We start from the raw sequence: 27,367 nt of genomic DNA on the forward strand, positions 1-27,367 counted from the left end.
TTCGAACATCGATCAATTTCTGGTAATAATTGTATCTGTTCATTGTGTGTTATTTATAATTGTCTGATTAAATCACTATTCAATACTTAATACAATCAAGATACGCCGTCATGTGTGCGTAGTAAGAAAACCTTCGATATATATGTCGATCTTTATTATGACAACAGCTGATATCGATTCCTTTGTTATGAACTCAAGTGGTGTTTGACTACGTCACTTCCGGTTTGAACAAAATATCGACTCGATCGCGAAGTGCAAAAACTCGGCATTGTTATCGGCTGTATACTCGTTGAATACGTTGGTTTTAATCGAATGATGGCATGGATATGCATTAAAACATTATAATCTCACATAAAATTGGTATTTTTAAGGTTTTTAAAACCGCTGCCGGTGATCTTTAATTCACGTGCCTGATAAGATCCATGCGTGGCACCATCAGGGGAAAAGGATGGATTATCATTCCTCTTAATACTATTAAGGAGCTAGTTATACAAACCTTATCATCATCATAATCACCAGCATCATGACGCTGACGACATCGACGATGAAGCAGGATAAAACCGAAGGGACAAAATGAGATAAATTTGCCTCTTTTCTTAGCAAAGTTTATCTTCTTTTTACGACAAAGCAAACGCATTTTTCTTAATGACAGCCTCATTAAAGTTGAAAATGGTCAGATTAAGAATAATCGATTAATGCAATGATTGATTTGTAAGCTTGTTAAAATCCAGATCGGGCACTATTTTGGATATGAACATTTAAAGCTTGTGTGTTTACCAACTGTTACTGTAGTATTATCGAGATCTTTGTGACGTTTACCAAATGTGATCACTAAGCGTAATTGTTTACCGGTAATCGTCTCTGCAAGTAACAGACGTGTATCATAATGGTCATTTTGATTTATTACAATATATTTATATAGCCTTTATACACGGTCGTGTCTAACATTTAGTATAATGAATATGTGAAATAAAGTGTTTATCTTCATGCGTGATAATCCACAAAATGAACAATTCCTTCTATAATTATGTTCGACCCGATCCTTACTGCCTTATTTTAGAACGGAAGTGATATTATTAGGGGATAGGTTGCTATTAATGTTGTCGCCATTTTAGTGGTTTGTCACCCATCATTCCGAAGAAACCTACACTCATTAAACAAACAATTAATTCTCATAAATCTGCGCCATAGTGATTGTCATAAGATATATTGCATAAGATGATAATCTGAATACACTGCTGGTGATTAGGTTTTTTATATATAGAGGATATTTGTTGGTTTCGGTAGAATATCGAATTTAATTCACGAGTGATCATAGAAATTTATATTTTCACGAGTGGCGTAGCCACGAGTGAAAATATTTTTTTCTATGATCACGAGTGAATTAAATTCGATATGCTACCGAAACCAACAAATTTTCTTTTTATTTTATGCTTATTTTTGTAGTTTTGTTAATTTTCCGAATTTGCCTCATTAAGTTTCCCCGTGGGGTGCCTCAAATTTTAGAACGCACAAAGAACTTACTACACAAGAAAATAGTTCACATCTGTAAAAAGTGTATTACTATTAAAATCAATGTTTTATTCAACATATATCTTTTTCATACTTTATACATTCAATATTATTACAAACAATAGTTTAATTTAAATTATTATGAAATTAATAGTGTTGCATATACTGGCGTAGTAATTTGTGTATTCAACTGATCTCAAAGTTACGAAAGTGCTCGCCATGTTGAACAACACTTTTACGACTTGCTGCATTAATAACACATAACTGGATTAAACTAGGAACGCAAACATATTTCAACAGTGTTTTTGTGCTAAATGGTTTCGATATCAATCACTGTCACTCTCTGCAATAAGACGGATTCGCTTGTAGTGTCGCTGTACAGGGGAATCTGCGGTTACCGCCGGTGTACGGGATGGAGATTGCCTCTGGTGATTGACTACGTTCTGTGTCTGGGAAAGGCCCATGTAAGATTCAGAGTTGTGAAAATTAAATGTTACATTGCCCTGGAAATGTGAGTTGACAAAAAATCCTCGGGCCATCGGAAAATCACTTGATGCAGGTGTGGCTGACGCAGTGGCAGTGGCTGTGCGGTTGTGCTTTTCAACTGACTGGTTTGAATGAGAAAGTATTTTTGAAATATTTTTTGACTGTTCCTTGTTCAAACTGCTGTAATTATTTAAGCTGTTAATATTTCTGTGCCCTGAAATCTGTATTATTTGATGAGCAGGAACATTCTCGTCATTCAGCTTCTGAATCAAGTGCTTTCTTGCACTGAAAAAAGTTTATTTCTATGGTAAAAATAAAATCAATATTCAACGGTACACATGACATATTACATAAGATATAAGTTGTAATTGTTATGTGTGCTCTTGAAACACTTCAATAAATACATGGTGGTCTGTCAAGTACTGGATGTAATGGAACCCGGAAAGTAGAGGAATAGTACTAGTAGAGTACAGGAGATTTTATGAATTAAAATGTTGAGTGTTGTAGCATGTAAATTGGACAAACAACACCTATTTACTAAATGGGAGGTAAGTGATTTTTATTATATATTTTAGTCTTGTTATGAAAGTAGTGTATATAATATGCCATGGGGTTTTGACCTGTATGGGGTGATTCTTGGCTCTTGAATACCAGCATCTGTTTTCATCTCGGTCATTATGCTGTATAGCTTGTTTATTCCCATGGCAGACTTCCTGAACCAGCATTGCTGTGTCATGTTGCCAGGAGTTAAGAAGAAGGGGCTGTCTTGTGTCATCATGTCAACAGGGCGTTTGTTGGCATATAGCTTGTAGAGATGCACCGGATCTCTGTCAGGTTGTTCGGGAACTGCATATGCCCGTGGCTTGACTTTCCTATGAATAGTTAAAATGTGTGTTGCATTAAATGTTTTGTTTAAATTAAATACTATTCCACCAAAAGTGAAGTCTACTGTATATTAATAATACAAATAAGAATTATATTGTAAAAAAAGGTCTATAAATTCACTTGTGATAATATAAAATATATTTTTTCAATTGTGGCTTCGCCACTCGTAAAAATAATAATTTATATGATCACTCGTGAAATAAAATCGATATTCTACCTTAAGTTTTAACCAACAAATATCCTCCATGTTTGTATTATTTTTACTAAAGAAAAATTCCATTTAAATATTTTATAAACAGTACCAGTTTTTATATAAATAAAAAATTATCAATTCAGATTTGTGTACAAATATATTAAAGTAGGAAAATCACCTTATATCCCTAGGATTTTCACCAGTACGTGTTTTTGTCTGACGCTCAGTGTCGAAGGTGATGAATTCTTCACCAGTTTCAAAATCGATTCCAAGGCTGACATCACCCCAGCATAGGGTGTGAATTTCCTTGCCGGTTCTCATCCCCAAATGGGTTGTACATATAAGCCACAGTGAGTGTAATAGAGCTCTTGGGCTTGATTCTCCCAGAGTTTTAGCTGCGTACAAAGCTTCAATATGTTCATTTGTTAATGCCTGGGCTCAAGCCCAGTTTATGCGGTTTATTTCCATAACCTTCTTTTTTCAGAGCTTTTTGTTTACTTTTTAATACTTCCCTCACTTTGGCAAATTTAGGGTCATTTATCAAAGAGTGCTTGTAGTTCATGTGCCTTAAATGCCTGTCGATTGAGCTTAAAAATGCCCTCAAAGATGTGGGTTCATACTCTGATCCATCTTTTTTAGTCACACCCAACAAAAACTGCAGACCAGAGGGTTCAATTCATGAGGAGGTATATTTTCAATATTTCTTGCCTCATTTTTGTGACTTTTTAGGAAAGTTTTGAAAAGTCTGATGTCATTGTCGGTTTACTTTTTTGTATTTAAATTTTCGTTTTCAAGCAGAAAGCTATCCACACTTACAGATCTGAAATTCCTTGTTGGTGTTGTTACCAGTGGTGGTGGGGCTGATGTTGCTGCTCCTGCTGTTGGTGCTGCTGATGTTATTTCTTGTGATTTTGAAGCGCTGTCATCATCTTGTTCATTCATTTCATTAAAAAAGTCATCAAAGTCAAAGATATTTGAGAAAAGAAGATTTATTTCATTGTTTTCCAATTCATCCATTGTTGTTAAAGAGTTAAGCAGCAGACGAAATAATTATGTTTAAGGGAGGTAAATGTGTGTTTCAGGTTCAAGTAGACTAGTCTCCCTTGAATGAAAATTGCAATTGAGGCTCACCATGGGGTTATTGGGGAAGTAGTTCCAGTATCTAACTGAAACAGTGAAAAATAACGATATTTTTCACTGTTATGTTTCACTGTTTGAAACAGTGAAATACCACTTTTATTTCACTGATATTTCTCTATAAACCACCGGAAAGCATAAAATAATATGTTTTCTTCGATTGTTGTTCGCCGTGAACATATTTCTTAAAGATTTATTTTAATGACAGTTAAGAGAAACTAACGAGAATCGATTTGTTAATATTATAACTTTCCTTAATGCAGTGCTAACCATGTTGTCTAAAACTAATTTTTAGCCATGCTATTGTATGTTTGCAAACAGTAAATAATTGAAATACTTTGCTGAGATGTAGTTTTAACTATTTATCACCCCATATTCTCTAATATTCAAACTTAGCATAAAGTTAACATCGATTAGATATAGGGTTAACTATATATCACCCCATATTCTCTAATATTCAAACTTAGCATACAGAGAACATCGATGAGATATAGGGTTAATTATATATCACCCCATATTCTCTAATATTCAAATTAAGCATAAAGAGAACATCGATAAAGTGTAGAGTTAACTATATATCACCCCATATTCTCATATTGTGAAATTACGAATAAAGAACACATCGTGCCCGGGACCTCTAGAATCAAAAGCCTACTCATTACCAATACACCATGAACGCTTTTGAATATGCAAAGCAGTTAAAACCCTAGGCCGATAAAAACGTGTTTGCTGCATCGTCGATCAAAAGCGTTACAAACGCTGTAAAATTGTTACGATTGCGATTAATTATTAGCAAAGAAAGAACACCATTTTTTTCAAACAGTTTTTTCACACAGGAGTAGTATTTTGCTTTTTTAGTATTTTGCATGTTTTGAGATGTCATGGCAATTTTGTAAGTTTAAAATAAAGATAATAACACAAATTCGAAAATTAAACACAAAGTTTTATTTTCTAATGCACGTCAACTATAAATCAAGTGCATGACGAAAGTCAAAGTTTAGACAGCGAGAGTCAGCCAAAGGTCACATGCATGAAGACATTCATACTGACGCTCGCTATCAAATAAACGTATCGCAGGTGCAAACGATACAACATAGAGATATTCAGTCGAAACCTGATGGATCGAACTCGCTAGGCTCGAATTTCCGGTTGGCTCGAACTCTCCTCGAAGCACCGATTTTTATTGCTATATATTTATATAAATTTCTATCGGATGGCTCGAATTTGCTAGGCTCGAATTATCGGATGGCTGGAACTGTTTTCAAAGTTCCGGTCACAATTTTTTCAAGTTGTTTTGTTCGTTTGGCTCGAACTCGCTTCGGGTCACATAAATCTGTTAATCGATAAGAAGCGCTTGATTAAATGCAAGTCGTAATTGCAAAAAATTCATCGACTCAATCTATTGATTTTGTTGTTGATTTTATCACAAGATAACTTTTAAATGATATTCAGAATAATTATAATAATCGCGCTTAATACGTTGGCACGTAATGACCAAGAGTCAATTTGTGAAACGTTCACGTTAACACTTAGAAGAATTGTATTTTAGACATAGTGCATTTTTACTTTACCTAAATAAAACGAACTGCATCAGCTCTGTCATGAATCCACATATCTCAGTTTGGTATCGTTTAACATCATCTAATATGCATAAACAATTGTATAAGGCTATTTTTTCAATTTCTGTAAACTTAACTGTGAGAAAATTATATTGTGTGCTTCAAGAAAAAAAGAAGCTTAAAACCAAATGCAGTTTGTATTGATGTGCAGAACAGCATATAAATAGGTATTATTGGTAATCTGAATGAAAGCTCATACCATTTTGTACACGTGTTACTATAACATATATTTGAAAGCGATTGTTTCGGTATTTTTTTGCGTTTGTATGATAAACATTCTATTTTCTATATCTAGAGCTCATGTAACAATATGAACCAGACATACTACATACAATCAATGCATTATTTTTTGTGTACAGTTATTCAAACGATTTCAATAAAATATTAATACGCGAAGTGCAATTAAAATGTAGAAACAAGCGTAAAATACTGAAAATGTATACTAAACAACTGGAGATTGTCTTTAGGAGAAAGGTGCACATTTCTCCATGCCAAGCAGAACGATTATAGTACTTGTGGCTATGAGTGTAATGAACGATTGCGTTTTACAATCACTTGTTGAACAAACAAACATGTCTTCCATAAAATACAAATGCCGTCGATTTGAATATAAAATGAGCGATATATGTAGTCAATATATTATGTTCAAATACGTTTAGATTCAGTTTATTTATTTAATATCTCGTTATAAAGTAGAGATATCCCGTCACGAGTCGGCTCTGTTTGTTTGATAAGTAATCCCTGCTAGTGATTGATTATTAAATTATCTACTTCAGTGTACCAGTAACTGCTTTTGAAGAAAAGTGAATGTGTGTATTCTTAATAAATAAGTTTAAACACAAAGCACGTAACCGTTTATATGAAGAGTGATATCAATTTATGAAAGTCATGCACGAATGAAACAAATAATATTCGAAATATTATTATAAAGGAACTCAGTGTATCTACATGTGCATGTATATGTAAATAATTCATATGAACAGGAATAATCTTGGTCGTGGTGATCGAGAGGTTGTGAACTAAAAATGATTAAGTTTAATTGCTATATTGTGATGTTTACATCCGTTTCAAGTAAATGTCCCACGGTCAAACTTTGGAGGTTAAGAAAATTTACTTTTTATGTTTAAATCAAGACGCATATAAATTGATCGTGCGAAGGAAATTATGCTCAGCATTATGCAGTATACAATGCTTTAAATTTTAAAAGTGTCATAAAACACGCCCGTTTAATTGTCTGGGTTACATTGTCTGGGTTACATTGATCTGCAACCGATTTATAAATTTGTTATACAGATGATGACTCAGGCATTAATACAAAATTAAACATGTCAATGCTATAAAAACAGATCTCCTTTTCGCATAACATATAAATATGATAGAATTACAATAATACATGCGCAATTTCAGGTTAGGATTGCAGTAAAGATACCAACGCACTATAGTTCAGTAAAAGATCTCCATCAAAACTCGTGCAATTGAGCAATTTAAGTAACAGTTATTTAGTGCAATGCCCCCATCAAACAGTTGTTATTAGTTAACGTGAACTGCTCTTATGTTTGCTTTTATGAAGACAAAGACATTAATCTGACTGGCATCAAATGCCATCATAAGCTATGCCTATAAGTCAGATACCTACATACACACAATTACTTGTTGACACCTCCGTCCGAACCTAAGTAATTGAGCTGAAACCGTAGTTCTATTTTAGTTCACGCGACATAAACATGATATGATCACCTACATATGCAATCCCAAGCTAGATCTAATCGTAAGCTCCCTACACACAAATGGCATTCAGACCTCCATTAAAACTAAAGTTATTTAGCGGAAACCCAGTTTATTTTTTAGTAACAGCGATCTTGCCCTTGAACTATGAAGCCCCAATAACAATCACAAGCTCCAGTAATGCTTGCTGTATTTAATGTTTCAGAAAGATTGTTAATGGAAACGTTAACGATTAGCAGAAAACCACCTATGAAAAGCAGGCAATATTATTTTGGAAAACATATATATTTTGAGGACCGTTCTTTACAATTGTTTCATGCAATCTTTCTTATTATCACTCTTGGTGGACAGTATAAGCCCACGGTCATGTCATCAAGTTTTATGATGATCCAATGTTAAACTATATGATTTGAAGAGAGGACAATGTTAATTTTGCTATATTTTTGCTAAAATTGCCTTACGCGATTAGGTTGGTTATTTGAAATCACTAAGATATGCAAATTAACTTTAGTGTCAAGTTTCACGATAATCCGATTTTCATGGACGCCGTCCAATCGCCTGCCCGCAAAACGTTCTCACATAATTTCTGTCCGTTTTTAAAGGGCTTATAAAAATGGCGTTTAAATATTGAAGAAACTGTTCAGAGACTTAACGCATGTACTATTTAGAGCATCGAAAATCGACTGTGCCAATTAATATTATATCCCTCTCATGTACTTTCCAGTCCAGAGGAACTGTGTTTAAATACTGCATCGCACTTATCTTGCAAATTATAACAACTGATCAAATAGCAATCATTATTTACACATGTGTTCGAAAACGAACGATAAAACTGGCAGAATATTAACTGCGCTGGCACTACACAGGAAATCTTAAAAGAGTTGTCTCCCTTTAACTAGTGTTGTATTTATACAGAAATGATACCGGTAATGGTGGAATAGCCAGCGTGCGCAAAGCAACAAAAAATATACGCAAAGACGGATCAAGTTTAATACGATATTTTCCGTTTATGTGAAATGCATGTTGTACATTTTGTATTAAGTTCGGCAAAACAAATGCGTTTTATAAGGCATATTTTGTTATAATTAAAGACAACTATTTCTTCATTTTAAATATACCGGGTTTGCAGTTATCTCCTTAGATACGTTACATTGTCCATGATAAATGTTTTTGCTTCAAATATGCACATGTTTAGTAAATCTGTGACCTTTATATACAACAAACAACCAAAGCTCCATAACTAAGTATATTGCGAACGCCAAAGGTAATGTAATAATGAAATATTAAAATATATATAACCTAAAAAAGAATAAAATATACCTTTGAACATACAATTCTACATATTCAAAAACATGTTTGCAGTAAATAACAACACGAATATATAATTTCCTCTGTTCACCACTACTGAATCGCACACAATATTATCGCGGAACTATTACCCAATAGGGTTGGGTAAGGGAGTAGTGTCTGACGAACAACATCCTTCTGGAATCACGTGCATGATAAAACCCAGACGAGGCACCAGCAGGAGCAGCGGATTGCAAAAAAGGATTTTCATGAGAACACATGTGAAACAGTGTTGTAAATTACCGACATGTAATGGGACACTTATTTCCAAAATTTTTTTTCGTCTAAATGAACTCTTATCTGCAACTTAATTTGTTAATGGGTCGATGGGTGAAGGATAAATGGTATGATTTGGGGGGGGGGCGTTTGGGGGGTCGTGTTAAGTGGATAGTGTTTTTTGGGGGGCGGGATGGTTGGCGGTTTGTTCGGTGGGTGGGTGGGTTGGTGGTTAGATTTTTGGTGGATTGATGGATGGAACTATTGTTGACGATTTAGAAAAAGCGGTTTTCTACCGTATATATAAGTTTTGTTTGTTTGTTGCATGATGAACGGTTTTTGAACGTGTATGTTTATCATAGAAAATACGACTAGTGATAAATTTATTATTTAATTCAATTAATAATATGGCATATACAAGTACACATGCAAGGTTAATGTAAAGATTTGATTTCGATTATCTTTTTAGTTTTAAGTATCAATGTATACACCTGATGGATAGGAGAAGACATGTCACACAACCTTCTATTGCAAAGTATGGGGTCAAACACTAAACACTTCCAAAATGTGAGAATTCTGCTTTACCCTTGATATATTGCGGGGTGGAAATTCTCGATACGATCGACTTCCGTCTAATAATTGATTTGTTCAAATATTTATCGGGACCTTATCACGTTTTGGTAAATTGACAAAATTGATAAGCATTTTTTCTTATTCGCAAATTTTCGCTGTAGTTATGATATTTTAGCGGAAACGACAACTCGTAACATTAACCATGCTCTAAAATATCAATTATATGCATCTTTTGATGATTTAAAAACGATAAGTTATCAAGCGTTACAAAGGCGAAATGATTGAATAATTCGGAGGGTTCTGTTGTTATCGTTATATTTTGTGAGACAACGAGGACACCTCTCACTGTATGAGCAGGGATTATCGAGTGGTGTAGGTGCTAGACTTTTACTCCTAGGGTCAGTGGTTCGAGCCGAGAATAATTATTGTTTTCCTTAAATTATTGTCTAAGTTCGAAAATAATTAAATGCATGCTGAAAAATCATCAACACGTATAAAGCAAAATTAGGCTTTATGTCATCAAACACTTTTCCTTGTGTGAACAATACCTTGAAATATGTATATGTTTGAAAGCTCTGTGTGCGAATAAAATATATACTATATCGTGTCCTCGATCAAAAAACGTTCAATACTTTAGTCCAGATATGATGATGATGATGATGATGATGATGACGATGATGATGATGATGATGATGATGATGATGATGATGATGATGATGATGATGATGATGATGATGATGATGATGATGATGATGATGATGATGATGATGATGATGATGATGATGATGATGATGATGATGATGATGATGATGATGATGATGATGATGATGATGATGATGATGATGATGATGATGATGATGCTGATGATGATGGTGATGATGATGATGATGATGATGATGATGGTGATGATGATAAGTATGATGATGATGATGATGATGATGATGGTGATGATGATGATGATGATGATGTTGATGATAACGATGATGATAATCATAATGTGATGATGATGATGAGGAGGAGGAGGAGGAGGATGAGGAGAATGATGATGATTAGGATTAGGATTAGGATGAAGATGATAAGGAGGAAGAGGAGGATAAGGATGGCGATGATGATGAGGAGGAGGATTAGGAGGAGGAGAAGGATCTGGAGGAAGTTGAGGATAAGGAGGAGGATAAGAAGGAGGAGAAGAAAGAAGAAGACAATGAAAACATGGATGTAAGGATGATCGAAATGATATAATAATGAAACCCAATTTTATATAATGAACTCTTTTACCAGACATGGATAGCACTATCGTGTTCATCACATAGGTTTAGATTACACCAAAATGCGCTGCGGTTAGGCATATTCATCTTCTCACCGCTTAATTTCTCTACATGTTTTCGCATTTCGTTATTGTTTCCTTATTCCAACAATCGGAGCGAACCTTAATTAAAGTTGTTGTTTTTTATAATTGATCGTATATCGAGTCAATGTCAGCGTAGGCAAATACATGAGCAAACCAAGAAAGAAATAAGATATAGAGTAAATGACAACACATTGAAGTAAGATTTTATTTCAAAATAAAGAACCAAAAACTTATTTAATTACACACAAGTCCAATTATCCCAAAAAATCAAGTACCCAAAGGTATTTCATAGAGGGACAATATCATTAATATACAAATAAGTTAGTATCACGAACAATATCAACCATGTATTCTCCAAAGCCCATGTATATATGTTATCAAAATCTACCATTTTACATATGAAAAATCTTATTGCATTTAAGCTTCTTTTTGAATTCTTAATTTACAATGCATTTTATGAAATAGTATATTGTTCATGTAATAACTATTTAAAAATTAATTAATCCATGTTTTTACAATATACATGTAAATCACCATACTTTTTTGGCAATATAAATCTCGTTAATACAACTTGGAGTTCTGATTTTATTCATTCTCAATAAACTTAAAGAAAGTCGACAAGTCCACGGTGTTAATGCACATTCGTTGAGAAACTAAAACACACGTGTGAGCAGCAGTGGCATCAGCAGTAAAATGGCCATGAACTTGATCTGTCCAGCTCCGCTACATCCTCCGACCGTGACCTTCACTTGAGTTGTACCGTCCGCTGAGGCAGCTCCATTCGATCCAGTCTGGTCTGCAGTGATTGTTGTGGTGTATCCGCCAACTGTAGCGCTAGTCAGTGTTTTGCTCGTCGCAACCTTGAGCGCGCCAGTTGAGGAGTCAACAGTCAGGTCAGTAGAAGGAGCTAGGTTAAACAATATATATAAATATTAATATAATTGTTTTGCTCCATGATTTACCATAATGTTGTTCACAATAAGTATACGCCCGTTTCTTGACAGGACGTATTATGGGAACATACTTGGCAGATGTGGCAAGCGGGCGGACGAGAGTTTGTGCGAGCGGCATAATCATTGAATACTCGCCAAACTTTTCAGACATGTTTGATGACATAAACGGAGACCAAAACAATAACATACCAATGTACAGTTGATATTTTAGAATAAATGTCGTGTATTTACCAAAAAAGGAGAAATTCACCGTTTTACGTTCTTACTTTTTTCTCTATATTTCTCTACATTTCTCTATATTTCTGCCCAATACCTTTTTATTAAGTGATACGCTTTAAATACACGTCAATGTTAAAATTTGTTTTAACTCGTTCAATCATTTGTTGCATGATTGACATTTCCGTTAAATAAATAAGTTAAGATCGTTTGCCTCCAAATCTTTAGAGCTAAATTTCTGTTTTAAACACTTATATAAATTTTGGTTTAAAAAGAAAATGTCTTACCATTAGTGTAGGATACGGTGTCTGTGCCTGAAACAGCATCAACAGCTGTGTAGGTTCCAATCACAGTCCCTGTTGATAAAGAGATAAAGCATTTGATTTAATACACAATTATTATTATAGTAAAACTAACTTCAATGTGTGACCATACTTAGAATATGTCACTTATGCTCTGAAATACACATGCAGCATGACATGCAATGCAGTTATCTTTTACAATAACAATACCATTTATATACAATAAAAATGAAACATCTATTGCTTTGTGCTATCAACCTTCAATAGATCTAAAGGGTTTTCATTCTTTCTCGATATAACTTAAATTAACGTACGCTGTTCTTGAGTAAAGATGATGAATCTGAAAAAAAATCGACTTGTTTGGCAAGTAAATGCATACTATCGAAACATATCAATTTCAAGTAAAAATTGACTAACTATTTGAAGTTATCACAAGTCTAAAGCTTGTTATATTTTCTATTATTTTGGTCTGTACAAAAATGTTCGTTTTGCAGGTTATACGATTTAATGTTGGGGACTTTTGAGCATTCCGTGAATATGTGGCAACGTCTACGGACTTATAAAAGCAAAAAAGAATGGACGTTTTTTAATTCAAAGTTTTTTTCTTTAAAAACAACAACAAACAATACACAACTTATCAGTAAATCCAGTAAGAATTAGCCATACCTCTACATGGATAGACATAAAAAAAAAATACAAAGATACTGAAAAGATAAAGATTCAGCATCTTAAAGCTTTGAGAGTGGGTGACAATATGTATACCTGCAACAGTGCCGTCAGCTACACAAACTTCGTAGCTTGTCTTTGCAAACTCAAGCCTGTTTGTCACAGTAAGGGTGACAGTTAAAGTTGCAGTATCCGGGCTATCGGTGCCGCTGTGTATGAGAAATAAAATCAGACTGTGATAGTATTGCAGAAAAAAGAACACTCCATACTGGTGGTTATCTAAATCACTGAACAACTGATGATTGCCTTTATATATCTATTTATGTGTACTTGTGTGATTAAATCATTTACACTTTTTCGTTGATGTCTTAGGCGAATACAAGTGTAACCCTAACATAATATTTATGTATATAACTATTTATATGACAATGCAACAAAATAAATAAAACAAGATAACGTTCAATATTGCAAAAACTCGAGTACAATTACATATGTGATTTTATTTCATGAAGCGTAACATGGCGTTTGATCTTTTGGATTTAAAGACATGCATGATCCTTTCAACAATCATTATGGTTAAACCGTGTTTGATTATCATCTGTAATGCATTTTATCAGTTATATATTATCGATGCGTTACCGCAGCATCCGGTCTCCGACCGGACAGACAGACGGGAGTACATAAAGACATAGAAGGCATAGGTGTTGCAACCACGGATTAAGTACAGGTCGTAACTCACCAACAATTCTGTTTACAATGATATACACTGAATGCTTGTTCGTCATTAATGATATACACGTCAGACGTGCGTGCGAAAGACTTATAAACAAATAACTGATGTGTCACTTACACTATTTTTAACACGTATGATGATTTCGTTTCCTTGTCTAAGGTTTTACCGGTTGCCAGTTTCACAGCCCCGGCAGTGATTGTAGCACTAGCAATCGCGTCTGGATTCCCATCAGCAGCAAATGCAAATGTAGCAGATGCCGGAGTAGCCGTCACAGTGAAAAGTAAGAACGAGTCCGCACTCGTTTCCACCACGCTTACTGTTGCAACTGTATTTCCCGCACTTCCCGAAACTCCCGTTAGCCCTGTGAAGGTCACCGCAGCACCATCTTTATAATAAAAGGTTTATTATTATAGACTTAAATTTGTGATTCGTTTCAGCAAAATTATGTATGCAGTCTACCAAAGGCACCTATTTGATATGTTTTAATAGATGATATTGTTTACGACAGGAGTTTGTATATATTTGAAGACTAATTGTTCTAAAGACTTCATATCATTAAATTGTGTTATGCACACACAATCAACGTGTAATAATTACAGTAAGAAGGAAAGGATAGGAAAAAAATGAACAAAGACTTTTAATGAATTTCTTACATACAAAATAATGTCAAGAGTATTATGTCTCTCAAATACACAATATCATATTTTTGTTTATGCAAAATAAATATATGTATCATTTATAGACGAATCATTATATTGTTTCAATACCATTATATATAAAAACAATCTTACGGTGAAATTAATTTTATAATCATACATCGTCCAAAATTTGTTGATATTTTTGTATTGGAAAAACATTACTTTTATAATGAATTCGTACATTATGCATTATTAGTCCAATAATGCGATTATCATATATGGCCATTTTCGCAGACACACCTCTTGGTTCAGCCTAGTCAGGTGCATAACATATGGGACAGCGATTTATACGACGTAAACACAGTTGTTAGTTTTGACAAAACCCGATCAATCTTTTTCATGCCGAATCTTGATTTTTGCATAAGGTTTTGATCACATTCGTAAATTTAACACTGAGTTTGCAATCATGAAAACTACATTCCATTGTATTCACTATATTAATATGTATAATTTGAATTAACTGCAACATAATGTAACGTAAAGACTTTTCATACATTATTCTTTATACAAGTTGTAAATTACGCGCGTTTTATCACAAATCATTGCAAACATATAAATAGTCGCGACCAATCTACTCTCATTTCTCGAGACGGTTTAAATATTATAACGAGCTTTTATTTAATGTAAGTTATTATTCTTTAAAAAGTATCTTCCATTTATTTTGTAACTCAAACGTTTAATATATTTTGAGGAAGAATCAAAAACTAGTCAGAAATGTATGATTGGTATATATTTGCAAACGAAATAGAATACTGAATTTAAGTGTAGTAATGTTATAGCCTGGTTTTGTTTACTGATTTTTAATTAATGAAAAAACCCTTTCTGCTTAAGTTTACTTTATTTTGTCATTTTCTTCACGGAAAGTAGTAAAAAATGTGCATCATGAAAAATATTCTTCGAAGCGGTTAATAAAATGTGACACAAAAATAATCGGAAGATGTCTGCATGTCATACATCATGCTTTATAAAAATTGGAAATCGCACGTATTTGATTAAAATATGACGCAAAAATATTAAGTTTTGTGCGACCTATCGTCTCTAATTTTTCATGAAGAAATATATATTGTCACGAGATTTGATTTAAGGTTATTAAATATGCCCGTTTCGCAATAAACCCGTTGTAAATTAATCGTATAGCAAAACGGGACGGAGTGTCTGATTGCAATCTGTTATTTTTATAACAACCCGTTTTGCAATAAACACGTTCTGCAATCAAAAATCATCCATGTATTAATTTATTCATGGGTTGTAAACGTTAAAAAGGAAGTTACACATCTAAAAAACAATATTTCAAAAAGGATACACAACTGTAAGTTGCGACTAACAACTTAAAGGCATGGTAGGTGATGAATTCCGAGATTCTATACGATAAAAAACACAGAATGTGTACAGAGAGCGATTTCAACTAATTTCGTACTGAAGTGAAGATAAGTGATATTATTATTATTTTATTGAAAGAAGTTTTATTATTTTATTGCAAATTGTGTTGAAGAGTTTTATTGCAATGTGAATTTTGTAAAAAAAAAAAAGGTTTTGCAATAAACCCGTTTTGCAATAAAATCATCACACAGATACTTATTGATGCGAGTTGATTTGACACGGTAAAAAGTTTCGAATGTTGTGTTTTCGGACTTAGTTTAAATAAGACATAAGTGTACGTTTCGACCAAAATTCACTAGACATTTAAAGTGATCAATGTCATGAGCAAAGATTCAACTACACAATGACATCAATTTCCTCAGTAATTGTGATACAACAACTCAGAATGTCAATAGTAATGATTTTCAAAAGAAATTTAGTTTAGTGAAGAAAACCCAGAAATTCAATAATTGTATTGCGAAACGGCTTGTCGCTTCTTATTGAAATTTATTTATTTAAAACAACCCGTTTGCAATACACTCTTAAAAATCATCTTACGTGTACTAATTGATTTAAATTGATTTAACACGCTGACATGAATGTTTCAAATGTCGTTTTTACGGATTTTCTTTTTTTAATAAGACAAAATGTTAGTTTCCTCCGCAAAATAAAAAAGAATTAAAAATTAAAAATGATTAATTTCATGAGTCAACGCGAAAGAACGATACACAATCAATATATATAATGATTTCAACATACACAATGTATATAAAGAATGAGTTCAACCAATTTTGGACTTAGATTCAGAAAACGCAAATACGCAATAATTTTATTGCAAAAACCCGTGTTGCAATGCATTATTGCAATGAGACATTTTTATACAACCCGTTTTGCAATAAACCCGTTTTGAAATAAACGCATCACACATGTATATTTATTACAATTTCTTGGAAACTATGAAAACGAAAACTCAAATGTCGTATTTAAGGATTTAATTTGTCCAAATAAGAAATAAGTAAACGTTCCGACCAAAACAATAAAAGAAATTTCAATTGATTTAACCTAAGATTAAATATGAAAAAAAACGCAGAATGTTAGTATAAATTGATTTCAACCAATATGGGAATTAATTAAAGCAAACCCAGAAATGAAATAATTTAATTGCAAAACGGGTGGTAGTGTCTTAATGAATGTGAAATTTGTAAAACAACCCGTTTGCGATAAACTCATTACATATGCATTTATTAATTCTAGTGAATTGAAAACATAAATAGGAAGGTATCGAATGGCAATCTTTTGATCGGTATTTGTCAAGCCTCAATGTTTGTACATGTTAACTGACTTTTCATGAGCTTATATTCTAAAACATAAACAGATTACCTGCCCCTTTACCATATCAAATACCCTCTTATGAGGAACATTCTGCAAAAGGTTAGCCAATTCATTAGAACGAGTGAGTGGTCAGAAAGTACGGATAACCAGCATTGTATATCAGACCTTGTGAGTGTTTTAATCTGCCTCCTATATTAACTGTATATCATGTCCTATGTACGCAGCCACAGTTGTTTATTTATATTTGTGATGTACGCGATGCAGTAGGCAGATATTATAGCGCCTTGTGTACTTTTAAAATGGAAGAATGTTGATGATTTGAAATCCGTGATGTTAATTGGAGAAGCTTAATATATATGATTTTAAGATATCAAATATTACAAACTAATACCTATCAGAGAGCAGTAAGAAGGAGAAATTTATATATTTATGAATGTCATTACCCCCACCCACGAAATAAAGAAGCTATATATAAATATATATAAATTTATATATATATATATATACTTTTTTTTTAATTTGGCAAACTTACAAGAAATAAATTTTATATATATATATATATATATATATATATATATATATATATATATATATATATATATATATATATATATATATAACAAAAAAAATATGCCAGACGATTTTAAAATTGACGAGGTTTGCAGGCTTTCAACTAACATAAAACTAAGAGGGCTATAATGTTTGTATCGGTAAATAAGTTAACATGTACGAAACAAACATTAATGCTTGCCGAATACCGATCAAAAGATCGATATACAAAACTTTCTTTTAATTTATCCAATCCATTTGAATTAAAAAATGCATGTTTAATGATTTCATTGCCAAACGCTTTTTTTGCAAAACGAATAGGTTGCACAGAATTCACATTGCATTAAGACACGCCAACCCGTTTTGCAAGAAAATTATTGCATTTCTATTTGTCTTCGATGGAGCCCGTAATTACTTGATATCGTTTTCTTTAAACATTCTGTGTTGTTTTAACATATTTACACTATTTATTCGATATTTTATTCCCTTTTATTTTTGGTCGAAATTCACACTTCTTTCTTATTTTGAATCCATACCAACTTAAGGTATATACCGGCAAATTTTTTCCATTTTTAGTAACAGTGACCTTGACCTTGACCCATCAAGCCCCAATAACAATCTTAAGCTACATGTATACTTGCTATATTTAAAGTGTCAGCAATATATTTTATTAAAAAACTTAAAGTATTAGCAGAAAACAACATGAAAAGAAGCAGGCAACATTTTTGGCAAACACAAATACGCTAAGGATCATACTTAATAAGTAGTTCATGCAATCTGGCTTGTTATCAAACTTGGTTGAGATTGTATACCCACGATCAAGTCATTAAGTTTTGTGATGATCCAATACAAATCTATCGGAGTTGGGGACAGTGCAATCTAAATGTGGCCATAGTTTTTACAAACGTACCTAATGCGTTCTGGTTGTTTATCGACAATGGCAGAGATATGCCAATAATTGTCAAGTTTGATCATTATCAGATTTTAACTGTTTGCGTTATTTAGCGGACATCATTATCCTGGACGCCGTCCAATCGACAGACCGCCAAATATCCTCTATACTACGGTCCCTTTTTGAAATGCTTCTTCAAAGTCGTGTTGAAATATTTATAAACTGTTATAGACTTAATAAATGTAATAATTAGAGATTCTTAAGACGGACCGTGCCATTTCATATGATATCCATAACATGTACATTCCAGTCTGTGTTTTAATAATATTGGATTGTCCTTATCGACGTTCTGATCAATCTGACAAATTATAACAACGAATAAAATATTAAATCGCAATAATTTGTTAAACATGTCCTGAAGAGGGGACACAACTTACAGATAATTCAGTGCGCTGGTACTAATCACGGAAACGGTAAATTAATTGTCTCCAATTAAATAGTATAGTATTTATACTGATTATACAACTGATCATGGAGGTAAAGTAAGTGTGTGCAAAGCAATGCTAAAAAGACAAATATGGATCAAGTATAATACGATTTTGATCTTTAAGTGAAAAACGTTTGGAATACTGTCATATTTGTTTATAGTATTGCACAAAAAGTGCAATCATATGACTTATCACTAAATAATGGCAGACAATTATTTCGTCAGTTTATATAAATGTGACATGCAATTATCTCCCTTGAAACGTTTAAGTAGTATTTGTTTGCAAAAAATTTAAGGGAAATGATACATTTATGTACATAAAACTTACTGAAGCTCCATAACTGTATTGTGCATTCCAATGGTAATGCAATTATAGCGAAATATGAGAATCTGTAGAAACCTTAATAAGTTTTTAATACATGTTTTAACAAATATTTTACATAATCGACTTCATGTGTGCATACAACATAAAAATAGTTTAATAATTTCACATGTTCACCAGTATTCATTGTCTTCTATTTATAGTGGGATGACTGCACTATAGTTTTGGGTAAGGCAGTAGGGTCGGACTAAAAGGCAAGTCAAGACAAGACAAATATTTATTCAGACTTTCACAGAGTGCATCGTCTAAACACTAGTCTAAGATACTTCACATACAATTATGTCACAGAGATAAACATGAATATAATATAAACATAAGCAACATCGTATACGGTTACGAAAATACCAGGTAATATACTTATATATGGAGGATAACTATTTGAAGTTAAGTTACAACATTAGAAATATTATTTCTTAAAATCAGAGAATCTTTTACAAATTTGGCTAAGTTAATAAGTTCATATTTATTCGTTGTATTCAGCAATTTGTGGAATTTATAAACAGAAGGCTTATAATAATAACATTTCTTTCGGTAGTTTCTGCTAATATCAGTGTGCAAAGGACATTTACAAACAAAATGAAACTCATCTTCGACATCTAATTCGTTACAACAAATGCAAAAACGTTCGTTTCGTGGTGAATTTTGACAAGCATATCTTCCAATTTGAATTTAAAGTGGCAGACTCGCAGTTCGAAGCTTTGTGACGTAGTGTCTTAGGGATTTAACTAATACATCTATATAATTTTCGTAAACAAACATATACTTAGACACACGGTACATATTTTAAATAGAGCTATCTTCAACAGATCGAAACCACTCTTGTTTATAAGTATCAATAACAGCATGTTTAATGTGGTATAACTATTTTAACATCGACAGAGCTTGGATTATTAATTAAGGCATTATTCCAGCGAATATATCTATTCATACGACCCACGAACACCATATGCTTTCTACCAAAGGCACCTATTTGATATGTTTCAATAGATTATATTGTTTCCGACAAGAGTTTGTATATATTTGAAGACTAATTGTTCTTAAGACTTTATATCATTAAAATGTGAAATGCACACACTATCAACGTGCAATAATTACAGTAAGAAGGAAAGGAAAAGGAAAATGTGTACAACGACTTTTAATAATTTCTTACATACAGATTAATGTAAAGAGCACTATGTCTATCAAATACAGAATATCATACTGTTTTATGCAAAATAAATTGCTGTATTAAATATAGACGAATCACTATATTGTTTCATACTATTATATATAAATAAATATATTAATTTTATATTCATACATCTTCCGAAATTTGTTAAGATTTTTTAATTGAAAAATATTAATTTGATTAATTAATTCGTACAATATGCATTATTAGTTCAATAATACAGTTATCATACATGGTCATTTTCGCAGACACACCTCTTGATTCAGCAAAGTCAGGTGCATAATATATGTGCCAGCGATTTATACGGCGTAAACACAGTTGTTAGTTTTGACAAAACCCGATCAATCTTTTTCATACCGAACCTTGATTTTGGCATAAGGTTCTGATCACATTCGTAAATTTAAAACTGAGCTTGCAATCATGATGAGTACATTCCATTGTATTTACTTTAATAGTATGCAAACCTTTAATTAACTGAAACATAATGTAACGTTCAGATTTTGCATACATTATTCTTTATAAAAGTTGTTAATTACACGTGTTTGATAACAATTTATTGCAAAAATATAATTAGGCGCGACCAACCTCAATCTCAATTTTGGCGATGGTTCGAATATTATAACGAGCTATTATTTAATGTAAGTAATTATGCTTTCACAAGTATCTTCCGAAAATTCATATTGTAGCTTAAACATTTAATATTCTAAGAAAAAGAACCAAAAACTAGTCAGAAATTTGTTAATGATATAGTATTATACTAATTTTAAGTGTAGAAATGTTATAGCCTGGTTTTGTTTCTGACCAGTTAATCGAATAATCCTTTCTGATTAGGTTTACTTAATAAAGTAAATGAATATTCTGATTTTCGTCACGGAAAGTAGTTACAAAGTGCATCCTGAAACAATATTGTTCGACGCAGTCAATAAACTTAGAAAAAAAGCATCGGAAAATGTCTGCATGCCATACATCATGCGTTATCAAAAAAGGAAATTGCACGTGTTTGGTTAAAATCTTACGCTGAAATATTAAGTATATTCTCTAATTTTTCGCGATGAAATACATATTGTCACGTGCTTTGATTAAAGGCAATAAAATATGCCCCAATAAACCTGTTGTTCATTAATTTTATTGCAAAACAGGTCGGAGTGTCTTATTGCAATGTGCCATTTTAATAACAACCCGTATTGCAATTTATCCAGTTTGCAATCAAAATAATAATCCATGAATAATTCAATTCAAATGTGTTGGAAACGGTAAAAAGGAAGTAACAAATATATATGATAATATTTCAAAAAGGATACACAACTGTAAGTTGCGACTAACAACTTAAAGTCAAGGAAGGTGATGAATTTCGAGATTCCATACGATAAAACAACACAGAATGTCGTGCTTACGGACTTTAATAAGATATAAGTGTACGTTTCGACCAAAATTCAACAGACATTTGAAGTGATCAATGTCATAAGTAAATGTGACAATAGGATAAAGAATGTAGAAAACGAGTTCAATCAATTTCGGACTAAAGTGAGGCAACCCCAGAAATGCAATAATTGTCTAGCTAAACGTGCTGCAGTGTTTTATTGCCATATGAATTTTTTTATACAAGCTGTTTTGCCATGAACTCCTTACACGTGTATTAATTGATTCTAATTGATTGAACACTTTGAAAAGAAAATCGCGTATAAGGATTTTCCTGTTCAAAAAAATGTGTAAGATTCGACTAAAAAAAGACACTGAAAGTGATCAATTGCATGAATAAATGTAATAAAACAACCCAAAATGTGTATTGAAATGTGCCTACAAATGTAACGAGTTGCCGTGTCTTATTGCAATTTTATAATTTTAAATCGACCCCCCTTTGCAATAAACTCATCACATAAGTAAAAATGGATTACAAATGGTTTGACACTCTGAAAACTAGTCTAAAACGGCGTCTGTAAAGATTGTTTTGCAAAAGAAGACAGATGCGAAAGATTCGACTACAACTCAGATTATATATAGTTATTATTTTTAACAAGTGTTATAGTTAAGTGAAGAAAACCAAGAAACGCAATAATTATATTTCGAAACGGCTTGCAGTAACTTATTGAAATTTATTTATTTAAAACAACCCGTTTGCATTACACTCTCTGAAAAAAAATCTTACGTGTACTTATTGATTTAAATTAAGTTGAAACGCTGAAATGAATGTTTCAAATGTCGTATTGACGGATTTTTTTTCTTTAATAAGACATAAATGTTAGTTTTGACCACAAGATAAAAACAACAACATTGAACATGATTAATTTCATGAGTCAAGGTGAAAGAACAATCCACAATGTATATAAATAATGATTTCAACGAATTGCGGACTTAGATTAAGAGTACGCAGGTATGCAATAACTGTATTGCAAAAAACACGTGTTGCAGTACATTATTACAATGAGACATTTTTACAAAACCCGTTTTGTAATTAACACGTTTTGCAATAAACGCATCACACATGTGTTTTGATTACAATTTCTTGGGAACTGTGAAAACGAAATCTCGAAAGTCGTTTTTAAGGATTTTATTTTTCCACATATTATATAAGTAAACGCCGACTCAATTTTTTTTAAAGAAATTTTAAGTGATGAACTTCAAGATTAAATATGAGAAAACACGCAGAATGTTAATATAAATTGATTTCAACCAATATAGGAATTGAGTGAAGTAAATCCAGAAATGCAATAATTTAATTGCAAAACGGGTGGTAGTGTCTTATTGAATGTGAAATGTGTATAACAACCCGATTGCGATAAACTCATCACACACACATGAATTAATTCTAGTGTATTGGAAACATAAATAGGTAAGTATCACATGTCTTTTTTTAATCGGTATTTTACATTCCTTAATGTTTGTTTTTGTTAACTGACTTGTCATGAGCTTGTATTCTAAAACATAATACAGATTACTTGCCCCTATACCATATCGAAATAACCACTTATGAGGTACATTCTGCAAAATGTTAGCTAACTCATTATAACGAGTGAGTAGTCAGGATGTACGGATACCCAGTATTTTATTTCAGGCCTTGTGCGAGTCTTAATCTGCAACCTATTCTAAGTGTCTATTATTTCCCATGTACGGCAGTCACAGCGTTTTATTATTTATATGTGAGACGCCGTGTAGGCGATGCAGCTGGCAGATGGTATAGCGCATGGCGTACTTTTATAATGGAACAAATTTGATGTTTTGAAATTCGCAATGTTATTTGGAGAAGCTAAAATATCGATGAGTGTTGGATACGAAATGTTACAAACATAAACTTATCAGAGAGCATTAAGGAGATATTTATAAATTCATTAATGTCATTGTCTTCACCCACGAAAAAATGAAGCTAAAATATAGATATGATTATGTTTTTGTTAAATTTTGGCAAACTTACTTATAATAAATACATTAATAAATAAAAAACAACAACATTTAAATAAGACAAAAACTGCCAGTGGATTTTGACCTTGACGAGGTTTGCAGGCTTTCAACTAACATAAAAATAAGAATGTTATAACGTTTGAATCGGTAAATCAGTTAACACGGACGAAACAATCATTAAGGCATTCCGAATACCGATCAACTGATCGTCATTTCAAACTTTCTTTTAATACAAATATGAACGTGTAATGATTTCCTTACCAAACGCATTTATTGCAAAACGAATGGGCTGTTACAAAAAAATCTAATTGCATTAAGACACGACAATCCGGTTTTTAATACAATTATTACATTTCTATTTTTTTCCTCTATTAAGATCGCAATTAATTTATATCGTTTTCTTTAAACATTATGTGTTGTTTAAACATATTTTCATTATTGATTTGATATTTTTTTACTTCCTTTTACTTTTGAGTCGAAATTCACACGTCTTTCGTATTAATTTTTTTTCTTATAGTCGCCATTTGAAACTTCCTTTATACCGTTTCAAAATTAATTTATATCCGTTAGTATATTAATGATGATTTTATTGCAAAACGCATTTATTAAACAAAATCACATTGTAATTACACTGCAATCCGTTTTGCAATAAAATGGTTGCAGTTGTGTCATAATTTCATAACATTTGTTGAAAAAAATATTTTTGGTACATATTGTGTTGTTTTATCGTGTTTTCTCTTGAAATTAATAACTTGTATGTATCCTATTATTTTGGAAAATTTTACAATACAGTCATAACCTTTTGAAAACGGAAATCCGTAAATGCGACATTTGAAACTTTCCCTTCACAGTTTCCAATAAAAAATAAATCAATTAGTAAATGGGTTAATGGTTTATTGCGGAACGGGTTTATTGCAAAACGGACAATATAAATTCCATATAAGACACTTAAATCCGTTTTTCAATAGAATTTTCGCATTTCAGTTTGTTTTTTTCACTTAAGTATTAAATTTATTGAAATCACTTCCTATACAGATTCCGTGTTGTATTATCAAATTTGCTCATTATAATCACCACTTTCTTTGTCTTCTATTCTTGTGTCGTATCTTACACCTTTTCCTTATAAGTAATATGAATAAACGTCCGTTAATCTTTTGAACAAGAAAATCCTTATATACATCATTTGAGACTTTCTGTTCAAAGCTTCCAACAATTAAGAATCCTTTGACAGTTAACTGCTATTGTGTAATAAACTTAGAATAAACATTTGATGATTGATGTATTTTTGACAATTTTACAATCGTTCACAAATATTATTTCAACTTTGCCGTTACTTAAATAAAAAAAAGTAAATTGTACAAAGCGAAGACTACACGTCAGTTTACACTGCGTATGTAAACATAACTGTGTGGTAACCACGAGTCGAGAACCATAAAAGCGGAGCTTTGTAAACGTGTCTTTTTTTAAATCTCATTATCTAATAAGAATAAATAATTCCCCCTTAAGCAAAAACAAATCGGGTCGCGGTTAGTTTGTTGGGTCGGTTCGAAATAGGAAACTTTCGTAATGTTATTGATGGCCATACTATCAACACTGCTATTCTGCTTCTTATACTACTTCTAATAGTACTTCTACTACTTAAAAATTATAATAATAATAATAATAATAATAATTATTATTATTATTATTCATTATAATAATAAGTATTATTAGTAGTAGTATTGTTATTATTATTATTATTATTATTATTATTATTATTATTATTATTATCATTATCATTATCAATATTATTATTATAACAAAAATTATAAAAATAATTATATTGCAATTAATAATAACAGTATTACAGACCCAATTTTTCAAGTTTTATAAGTTGTACACTTTTCTATAATTTTAACAAGGTCGTCTAGAACGCCAGTGAGACACGCGCATATCGCGGTTTACAATTAAATGCTGGAATCTGCAATTCACCGGTCAAGAGATACAGATCATTGATAGTAAACTTTTATATGATCCGTGAACAAGTTTAAAAGCTTAGATATCAGGCTTAAATCATCATATTTAAATATAACAAAACTGTGAGGGAAAGATTTATCATTAACCTTTATTTTCTTCCGCTATTTGGGAATTTGCGCTCATGAGGACTCGACTGTATGCAATTATTAAGACCTAATACCATCTCAAAAATATGGCATCTACTCCAAGTTTTAAATTCTGCTCGCTTTATAACAGTCCTGTTTATAGGCAGTTAAATTACATGTTGATGTGTATGCAGTATTTAATTATCTGTAATAACAATTTGTTATCAATATATTTATTATTAATTATTATTATTATTTTCATTTTATTAATAGTTAATTTTTTTATTAGTTGCTTTATGCTGTGTAAATGTATATACTGTTAATTTTTCTCAAGTAGACGTACGTGTTCCGAATTTTAAAAGTAATACCTTTTTTTTTCTTTAATATTATAATATCTATGTACCTGCACGATGGAACAGGTAAACCACAGCGAGTATTCCAATAAATCCTTTCATTGTTGGTTTTCAAGTAAGTCCTTTCGTTGCTGACACGAACTGCGTTTGAAGCATAATTCTGCTGGACATTTATAGAAATGGTCAGTACCGGAAATCACGTGCAACTGTTACTAGGAAGAAACAACACAATTCACGTTTCGAAAACAATATTTAAAACAACCTCCTCTTTTAGGAAAACGGCGTTCATCTTACCTCGATTGATCGTTCCAAATACGTCGTATCGACCAATGAGAACATTGGTTTCATTTGATGTACTTCGTGTTTCTTTTTGATTGGTCATAGAGTTCGTGAAATTCGTCAGCGGTCCTGAACATTTCAGAAGCCCTCGCTGAATGGTTAAACCGTCGAGAAATTGGCAAACTTAACCTCGGAGAGTAATATTGAACTATGATATACCGCAGTCAATTCTTTACCTCGTCACTTGCTGCTCGGATTAACACTCGACACGATGTGCAAAACGGAGCTTAAATTATAATATTGAAGAAATAACTGGATTTAACTTCGCGTTACCATTCGATGTGCAAAAAGGAGCTAAAATTGTAATGTTGAAGAAAAACCCGGATTTAACTTGGATGTTACGTTGAAAATTTTCAATAATTTAGTTTCTAAAATTTGGAATACAGAATTAACTACCAAATGTGAGTTTAAAGAATTTCA

General features: G+C 32.2%; 2 protein-coding genes across 2 annotated transcripts; both read right to left on the minus strand.

Annotated features, from left to right (window-relative positions):
• Nucleotides 1-1,566: 1,566 nt before the first annotated feature.
• LOC127848762 (uncharacterized) lies at nt 1,567-2,747 on the minus strand. The gene is made up of 2 exons (XM_052381364.1): nt 2,619-2,747; nt 1,567-2,283 (listed from the first exon to the last, which is right to left on the minus strand). The coding sequence occupies exons 1-2, from the start codon at nt 2,732-2,734 to the stop codon at nt 1,839-1,841; spliced, it is 561 nt and encodes a 186-aa protein (XP_052237324.1). The 5' UTR covers nt 2,735-2,747; the 3' UTR covers nt 1,567-1,838.
• An 8,485-nt stretch (nt 2,748-11,232) lies between these two features.
• On the minus strand, nt 11,233-26,826 carry LOC127848767 (uncharacterized). The gene is made up of 5 exons (XM_052381369.1): nt 26,659-26,826; nt 14,029-14,296; nt 13,275-13,387; nt 12,498-12,566; nt 11,233-11,948 (listed from the first exon to the last, which is right to left on the minus strand). The coding sequence occupies exons 1-5, from the start codon at nt 26,708-26,710 to the stop codon at nt 11,695-11,697; spliced, it is 756 nt and encodes a 251-aa protein (XP_052237329.1). The 5' UTR covers nt 26,711-26,826; the 3' UTR covers nt 11,233-11,694.
• Nucleotides 26,827-27,367: the final 541 nt, after the last annotated feature.

The sequence above is a fragment of the Dreissena polymorpha genome, chromosome 10 (genome assembly GCF_020536995.1).
Source record: "Dreissena polymorpha isolate Duluth1 chromosome 10, UMN_Dpol_1.0, whole genome shotgun sequence".
In the NCBI taxonomy this organism is placed as follows: Eukaryota; Metazoa; Mollusca; class Bivalvia; order Myida; family Dreissenidae; genus Dreissena; species Dreissena polymorpha.